Source organism: Podarcis muralis, chromosome Z (genome assembly GCF_964188315.1).
Source record: "Podarcis muralis chromosome Z, rPodMur119.hap1.1, whole genome shotgun sequence".
Lineage (NCBI taxonomy): Eukaryota > Metazoa > Chordata > Lepidosauria > Squamata > Lacertidae > Podarcis > Podarcis muralis.
In genome coordinates, this window is record NC_135673.1 from 3,574,760 (window position 1) to 3,584,196 (window position 9,437).

Consider the following 9,437-nt stretch of genomic DNA (forward strand, 5'->3'; position numbering starts at 1 on the left):
TATGTGATGTGAATGCTCTTGCCTCTGTGGCAAGTTGCCTCATGTGTGGGCTTACCTCCTTTTCTGGGCCAGTTCTCCAAAGAGAATAGTAAATGAAGAAGCGGGCATGTGCTTTGGAGCACATCCATCCATCATAGAAACATAGAGTTGGAAGGGACCATGTGGATCATCTAGTCCAGGGTTCCCGAAACTTGGGTCTCCAGCGGTTTTTGGACTACAGTTCCCACCATCCCTGACCACAGGTCCTGCTAGGTAGGGATGATGGGAGTTGTAGTCCGAAAACAGGTGGGGACCCTAGTTTGGGAAACATTGATCTAGTCCAGCCTTTCTCAACCTGTGGGTCCCCAGATGTTGGTGAACTACAACTCCCATCACCCCCAGCTAGCAAGGCCAGAGCTCAGGGATGATGGGAGCTGTAGTCCAACAACATCTGGGGACCCACAGGTTGAGAACCGCTGATAGTCCAACCCCCTTCAATGCAGGAATCTTTTGCCCAAAGTGGGGCACAACCCTCAGATTAAGAGTCCCCTGCTTTACTGACAGAGCTGTCCCAATTGAACCCTGTACTTTAAACCCCTGCAAGTCCTGTCCTGATAGTGCCACTACAGGCAACTCACATCTTATCATCTTATTCTTATTTTACTTATGGGATCACAGCTTTATGTGGACAGGGCAGTGGGAAGTAAATAAATAAATGATAAATGGGAGCAGAGGAGACCCACTCTCCATTTATTTATTCTGCCACCGCTGCCCCACCTGTGCAAAGCTGCAATCGCATAAGGTTATTTGAATGCTTGATTGCATCCTTAGAGGTTTAAAAACCAGATACTACTTTTAGTATATATTTAGTGTCTATTGATCAATTTGACGCACAGACTTTGAGAAATGAAAGAAAGAAAGAATTAGCAAGCCCCATCTTAGTTAAACAATGGGATAATGTTTTAGCCTCCATGTCTAAGGTCATTAGATTATAAACTTGAGTTTCATACAACAAAAGATTTTATTTCAAGTTTATTGGATTCCATTACGACTGCATAAACACTGGAGATGCAATAAAATGCTTGTTTGAAACCTATGTTTATACAGTGTTAGGTGTTTGCAAATTGGGGGCAGGACTATTGGAATGCATAAATACTATTGTGGGGAATAAATTAAAATTTCAGAAGATAACATAATCTTAAACTATATACCTAATATATGGGGCTTGAAATTGGTCAATGCAAATAGATTCTCTGTTCCCTTACATCTGCCAAACAATTGATATTAATACGTTGGAAGGACAAAAATATGACCTCTGTGGATAGATGTCATGACAACTCTTGCAACCCAGACGAAGATAATGCACGGACAAATTTAATTATATTCGGAATGTATTTACCAAAACCATAGTAAGCTATGAACAAACATATACTTGAGGGAAACAAATAAAAAATATTAAAAAATTATCCAGTAGCACCTTAGAAACCAACTAAGTTTGGTCTGGGTATAAGCTTTCATGTGCATGCACAAAGCATATAGCCAGAGCAAACTTAGTTGCTCTCTAAGCTGCTACTGGACAATTTTTATTTCCACCCCAGCTGCATAAGACCAACACGGCTACCTACCTGAATCTTGATAAATTTAATCAATTTACATATATGCTATATAGTTCTGTAACCTTAATTGCATTTTTGTTGTTTTGTTATTGTTGTTTTCCTCTGCCTTTTAAAACGTTTTTCATGTGTCTGTTTTATTTTTATTTTTAAATCTTATTTTGATTTACTTTAACTCATTCTTCCAGTGCTCCAAATCCCGCACTGCGGCTAAGCAAGGCGCCTGGCTCTGGGAAGGAAGGCAGGGTCCCAAAGCCCTTCGTCTGTCCTTAGGAGACGTAATACACTTGCAGCAAAATAGCAGAGTGAAATGCATGCACACACCCCTCCCACTGCTTCTGTCCTTGTAACTCTAGCTAGCAGGTGGCTGATAAGGCTGAGGCAAAGGGATATGTACAAGACCCACCATTTATGATGTTTTTGCTGCATTTGCAGCACCAAAGTGACCTCTCTGGGGCGTAGGTCCTGTGTGTATGGAAGTCCTGGGCTTACAAGACCCTCCTCTGGGCCTCGCTGATGTGGTCCAAAGGAAAGCAGAGCAATAGGTTTGGCACCAGCTTGGCTGCAGCAGCTGAGGCGCCTTTGGTAGGGTTACTCCTTAGCGGATGTCTTGTCGTTGAAGTGTGATAAGAGGATGGCTCTCCTGAAGTAACAAAACAGAAGCCCTTAAAAGCCCATAGCTGAAGGGCAACTTTGTTTCTCAGAAACTATCTTTAGAAGAAACAAAATTAAGCATAGTAGTTCAACTGTACAGTACCTATAGCGCCACCAAGTGGTTATTATTGGTAATGGGAATTCTCAATTTTGTGCCACCTTAGCTTGGCACCCTGTTCAGAAAAACTGCAGGATCCCAGATCCCGCACTACACTGAGCAAGGCACCTGGGTCTGGGAAGGAGCCCTTTCCTCCTTTCCTTATGGAGCCCTTTCCTCCATAAAGCTGGGAAAGGGCTTCCTAGGCTTCCAGCTTTGGGAAGGCAGTAGCAGTACTGTGGCAGCATCCCTCCCAAACACAGAGAAAGTGGACAGACTTTGCAATCTTCCATAACTTACCGCCTCCATGTGGGTCTTTGTGGCAGCTCAGCACTGCTTTTGGCTTTACCTTGGCTGGGCACCCTGCACAGGAAAACTGCCCTTGCTCTGCAAAGATACATTTCAGGGTCTTCTTCCCAAAGCTTGGTAAGCGCTTGGCCACCTTTGAGAACGATGGAAGGGCTCTGCGACCTGCCAATGCCCTGAAGCCTCCTTCACAGAGCCAGGGGCCTTGCTTAGCTGCAGTTCAGGAGATTGGTAGTTTCTGTGCACAGGGTGCTGAGATTAGGTGGTGCAAAATTGAGACGATCCACTTGGGGGCAGCAAATATTGTCCTCACACCTGGCTTTGGGAAGGAGAGAAGGGCTTTAGGACCCTACCAGAGCCCTGGAGCCTCCTACCCTACGCCAGGCACCTTGCTTGCCACAGTGTGGGAGATCTGCAGTTTTCCTTCACAGGACTCTGAGAAGATCTATGACCATTCAGGGGCATCAAATATTGGCTTCACATAAGGCACAATTTTATTAAAGATTACCAAAGTGCCTTCATTTTGCCTGGCATTGGTAGGGCGGTGCAAGGGCTGAGGGCTGCCCCCAGAGCCCTGGCATTGCCTTCCCAAAACTGGATGCCCAGGAAGTGGCAGTAAGGACTCTTGGACCTTGAGCCAGGTGCTTTACAGGGTGCTGAGGCAAGGTGGCACAAAATTGAAGCGTCCACTTGGGGGCGCTAAATATTGGCCTCCACAGGGGCCATTTTATGGAAGATTACAAAGGCCCTTCCATTTTGTTTGGCCTTGGGAGGACGGTGTAAGGGCTCTGGGATGCTGCCAGAGCCCTGGCACCACCTTCCCAAAGCCGGAAGTGGTGCTGAGGTGCTGCAAAATTGAGAAGATCCATGACTGTGAGGATCCACTTGGGGGCGCCAAATATTGGCCTCCACAGGGCGCCATTTTATGGAAGATTACAAAGGCCCTACCATTTTGTTTGGCCTTGGGAGGACAGCGCAAGGGCTCTGGGATGCTGTCAGAGTCCTGACACCACCTTCCCAAAGCCGGGGCGCCAAATATTGGCCTCCACAGGACGCCATTTTATGGAAGATTATAAAGGCCCTTCCATTTTGTTTGGCCTTGGGAGGACAGCGCAAGGGCTCTGGGATGCTGTCAGAGCCCTGGCACCACCTTCCCAAAGCCGGGGCGCCAAATATTGGCCTCCACAGGACGCCATTTTATGGAAGATTACAAAGGCCCTTCCATTTTGTTTGGCCTTGGGAGGACAGCGCAAGGGCTCTGGGATGCTGTCAGAGCCCTGGCACCACCTTCCCAAAGCCAGGGCGCCAAATATTGGCCTCCACAGGACGCCATTTTATGGAAGATTACAAAGGCCCTTCCATTTTGTTTGGCCTTGGGAGGATGGCACAAGGGCTCTGGGATGCTGTCAGAGCCCTGGCACCACCTTCCCAAAGCCAGGGCGCCAAATATTGCCCTCCACAGGACGCCATTTTATGGAAGATTACAAAGGCCCTTCCATTTTGTTTGGCCTTGGGAGGATGGCACAAGGGCTCTGGGATGCTGCCAGAGCCCTGGCACCGCCTCCCTCAAGCCAGAAGTGGTGCTGAGGTTCACAAAATTGAGAAGACCCATAACTGTGAGAATCCACTTGGGGGCGCCAAATATTGGTCTTGCACCGGGTTTTGGGAAGGAGGGAAGGACTTTAGGACCCTGACAGAGTCCTGGAACCTCCTACCTGGAGCCAGGCGCCTTGCTTGCCGCAGTGCAGGACATCTGCAATTTTCCCGCACAGGGCTCCGAGAAGATCCATAACCGAGAAGATCCATTCAAGGGCATCAAATATTGGCCTTGCATAGGGCACAATTTTATTAAAGATTACTGAAGCGCCTCCATTTTGTATGGCATTGAGAGGGCAATGCAAGGGCTCTGGGATGCCTAGGAAGTGGAGAGAAGGACTCTTGGACCCAGGCAGAGAGGAGATCGACACCGGGGGTTGAGGCAAGCTGGCACAAAACAGACAGTTCAGTTGGGGGCAGTTCCACTTAGGGGAGGCAATTATTGGCACCCAACTTTGGGAATAAGAGAAAGGCTGTAGGACCCTGCCAGAGCTCTGGAGCCTCCTTTCCAGAGCCAGGGGCCTTGCTGAGGGGCCTTTAGATCACCCAATAAAATATTTGAGGTAACCGTTCCCCCCAAAGTTGATGGGCATTGCCATTCAAACTGTCTGTGAACCACATCATGTGAACGATTATACAGTTTGGGGCTTACCTGCCCCCCTATTTTATTCAAGTTGGCACCACTGCTACTTTTTCTTCTTTGGTGATCACTCGTAGCTAAGTAAGATTGTCTTCCATGAACAGTGAGTCTATAAGTGACTGTGGAGGCCAATTTTGACCTTCTAGAGCAGTGATGGCCAAACTTGGCTCTCCAGCTGTTTTGGGACTACAATTCCCATCATCTCTGACCACTGTTCCTGTTAGCTAGGGATGATGGGAGTTGTAGTCCCAAAACAGCTGGAGGGTCAACTTTGGCCATCACTGGTCTAGGGGGACAGTGGACATGATTTTCACTGCTACACAGCTTCAAGAAAAAAGTGGAGAGCGAAACCAACCCCTGTATATGGTGTTTATTGACCTGACTAAGGCCTCTACTTCACACCTCTACCTCACACTGCTGTCTGGCTCTGGGAAAGAGGCTGCAGAGCTCTGGCAGGGTCCCAAAACCCTTTGTTTCTTCTCAAAGCTAGCCAAGCACTTCCTAGGCTTCTGCCAGTGCTCTGACAGCATCACTTTGTAATTTTCCATAAAATGGAGACCTGTGTGCCAGGGCTCTGACAACTTTCCAAAGCTAGACAAAATGGGCAGACTTTGCAATCTTCCATAACTTGTTGCCCCAAGTAGATCTTCTCAGTTATGGGTCTTCTCAATTTTGTGGCAACACAGCAACTCTCCCAATCTTTGTGATCCTTAGCACCCCCCCAGGTGGACTGTCTCAATTTTGCAGCACCTCACCTCAACACCCTCAACAGGAAAACTGCCAATCTCACCCCCTGACCCTTAGCACAGCACTCCCAAAGCCAGACTTCGATGGCACCCTGGGCAGGAAAACTGCTGGATCCTAGATCCTATACCAGGGGTCAGCAACCTTTTTCAGCCGTGGGCCGGTCCACCATCCCTCAGACCATGTGGTGGGCTGGACTATATATTTTTTTTTTGGGGGGGGGGGGAATGAACGAATTCCTATGCCCCACAAATAACCCAGAGATGCATTTTAAATAAAAGGACACATTCTACTCATGTGAAAACAACAGGCAGGCCCCACAAATAACCTAGAGATGCATTTTAAATAAAAGGACACATTCTACTCATGTAAAGACACGCTGATTCCTGGACCATCCACGGGCTGGATTGAGAGGGGGATTGGGCTGCATCCAGCCCCCCCCCCCCCCCCGGGCCTTAGTTTGCCTACCCCTGTCCTCTACTGTAGCTAAGCCAGGCAACTGACTCTGAGGAGGCAGCTGCAGGACTCTGGCAAGGTCCTAAAGCCCTTCCCTCCTTTCCAGAGCTGGGCAAGCACTTCCTAGGCTTCTGGCATTTCAGAAGTTGGTGCCAGGTGTGATAGGAATTTTGGGGTCTTAGATCTTTGTTAAATGTTCATAAGTGTACCAGCCAAGCACACACATAGATCAGCACAGGAAGACCGACCTGGAACCATTTTGATTCCCAAACTGTCCCAAACTGACCGAATGTTTTCTCTGCAAGGTCAAAGGAAAATGGAAAAGCCTCCCCATTGTCTTTTCCTTCACAAATCCTGTCTTAACAGTATGTCTGTGTTTGAATAGGGTGTGAGCCTGTGACCTGTCCCAGGAACTAAATATTTATCACTACAAAAGAATGGCCAGGCTCCCCAGGCAATCCAATCAAGTAACCTGCCAGACAGGAGATAAACAAGGACAGGAGAAAAACAACATTCAAATTTTTGTTTAGACCGCCTTTTTTTGTGATGTAGGTATGATGTATCTGAGAGGTGGTCTTAGGTTACACCCCTTCTGTGATGTATGTATGATGTTTCTGGGGGTGGTCTTGGACTCCAGGGCGGGCAATTTAAAATGTCTATCTAAGGGTGGGCACACCTTTGTTGTGGGTCCTCCTCTCTCTTCCTGCGTGTGAAGGGAGCACCCTGTTGCAACAGATCATAGAGACATCATGACTTGTAGCCATTGGACCTAACCTGTAGGCCTCAGCCACCTCACAGGGCTGTTTGGGGCTTAAACCTTCTATGTTATGTTCCTTGGTAGGAGATTGCTTCGTTAGTGAGAAAGTGAGCTATTAAGCTAGGAAATTCCTATTCAACTATATATTCTAGCTTGATTCAGCCTCAGCCCCTCTTCTGCAGCATGACCTACTTCATGGGGTTGTTGTTAAGGATTATCAAAATAACATATGCAAATACTCAGGGCTTTTTTTCAGCCAGAACTCACCGGAACTCAGTTCCACACCTCCCAGGTAGCCACCATTGCCATTATAAGAGAACAAGGTGAGTTCTCGTGAGTCATGGTGAGTTGTTGCACCTCTTTTTCTATAAAAATATCACTGCAAATACTAAACATTAATGTAGCTGTTTTGTTGCTGAGTAAGCAGAAAACAGCTCCAATAACAGCAGCAAAATCGCTTTATTGCAAATAATGTCTCTGCCTCTCACCTAGGACGAAACTGCAATTCTGAGAAACTTTATTCCAGAACTCTTTGCATACCATACAAAGTTTGGGGGGAAAGTTTCTGGTTTTTTATTTTATTTTAACATAGCCAAGATTTTTTTTTGGGGGGGGGAGGCATTATGTTGGGGGCAGGACTAATTTATCTGCAATGCAATTGATCAGTTAGTTAAGTAGTTTCATTTATTTATTTGATTTGCGAGGCAACTTCCCCTCCCCACCCCGCTACACCCATGAACGGTGGAACCATTTTTGAAAATATAAAATCTGCATCAGAAACCAGCAACATCCCCTTCCCCAACCCACTGCTTCCTTTCATGTTATTGGTCTCAAAAAATAATTATTGCAGAAGCAAGCAAACCGGAAAGTTAAAACCTACACACCACACTCTGGTATATTATATAGAAAGCAATATCATTGATTTCTACAAAGCTTACTTCTGAAGAAATATTGTGTTCATACATAATGATAAGCAGAAGGAGGGCAACCAAAATGGTCAAAGGCCTGGAAACGATGCCTTATGAGGAACGGCTAAGGGAGCTGGGCATGTTTAGCCTGGAGAAGAGGAGGTTAAGGGGTGATATGATAGCCATGTTCAAATATATAAAAGGATGTCACATAGAGGAGGGAGAAAGGTTGTTTTCTGCTGCTCCAGAGAAGCGGACACGGAGCAATGGATCCAAACTACAAGAAAGAAGATTCCACCTAAACATTAGGAAGAACTTCCTGACAGTAAGAGCTGTTCGACAGTGGAATTTGCTGCCAAGGAGTGTGGTGGAGTCTCCTTCTTTGGAGGTCTTTAAGCAGAGGCTTGACAACCATATGTCAGGAGTGCTCTGATGGTGTTTCCTGCTTGGCAGGGGGTTGAACTCGATGGCCCTTGTGGTCTCTTCCAACTCTATGATTCTATGGTTTATTAAACCATAGTATGCATGCAGCTTCACTGCCCCCAGTTGCTCATCTCCCCTTCTAGACCAAGGTTCTTGAACAGGTGGTTGGGGCCAGATCCTGGTGTACTTGGAGGAAACTCATTTTCTAGATCCATTTCAACTGGGGCTTAGACACAGCTTTGGCACAGAAACCTTGCATGATGATCTCTGTGCGGAGAGACACAGGGGAAATAGGTAAAGGTAAAGGGACCCCTGATCATTAGGTCCAGTTGTGGCCGACTCTGGGGTTGCAGCGCTCATCTTGCTTTATTGGCCAAGGGAGCAGGTGTACAGCTTCCGGGTCATGTGGCCAGCATGACTAAGCCGCTTCTGGCAAACCAGAGCAGCGCACGGAAACACCGTTTACCTTCCCACCGGAGCGGTACCTATTTATCTACTTGCACTTGACGTGCTTTCAAACTGCTAGGTTGTCAGGAGCAGAGACCAAGCAACGGGAGCTCACCCCGTCGCGGGGATTCGAACCGCCAACCTTCTGATTGGCAAGAAGGCTCTGTGGTTTAACCCACAGCGCTACCCGGGGAAATAGGTCACTGTTAATTCTCGACCCCACAGCTGCTTTTGGTATCATTGATCATAGTATCCTTCTGGAGAGGCTGTCTGAGTTGAGGGTAGGTGGCACTGCTTTACAGTGGTTCCAGTCCTACTTGGATGCTCACTCCCAGAGAGTGATGGTTGGGGAGTGCTTTTCAGCCCCATGGAGCCTTCAATGTGGAGTTCCTCAGGGCTAAATCCCCCACCCCATGCTATTTAACATCTACATGAAACTGCTGAGTGGGGTCATCCAAAGTTTTGGAATACGTCAGCAATATGCTGAGGGTGTATGTTATGTACTGAGCTTGGATCTTAGAACAATAGGCAGGTAGGATCCTAGAAGGCAGCAACTGGATTGGTCTGCAGGAGCCACCCAATCCGGCTCCAGAGAAAGTGAATCAGAAAGAGCATGAAATCAACACTCAGAGTATATTTCAGCTCTACTTCTTGTTTACATCTGCTGGTGAGGCAGTGGATAATAATAATAATAATAATAATAATAATAATAATAATAATAATAATAATAATTTATTATTTGCACCCCACCCACTCTGGGCGGCTTCCATAGAAACCAAAAATACACTAAAATGTCACACATTAAAAACTTCCCTGA

The 9,437-nt window shown here is 46.9% G+C and overlaps 1 protein-coding gene and 1 long non-coding RNA gene across 2 annotated transcripts in view; both read right to left on the minus strand.

Annotated features, from left to right (window-relative positions):
- ODF2 (outer dense fiber of sperm tails 2) overlaps nt 1-2,036 on the minus strand; it is a 40,626-nt gene extending 38,590 nt beyond the window's left edge. Inside the window, exon 1 of the mRNA XM_077922644.1 lies at nt 1,999-2,036. Coding sequence (XP_077778770.1) covers nt 1,999-2,021 — 23 coding nt within the window. The 5' untranslated portion in view covers nt 2,022-2,036. The remainder of the gene's footprint in view (nt 1-1,998) is intronic.
- The window catches only part of LOC144326116 (uncharacterized), a 276,840-nt gene that overhangs the window by 237,806 nt on the left and 29,597 nt on the right, over nt 1-9,437 (minus strand). The window lies entirely within an intron of this gene.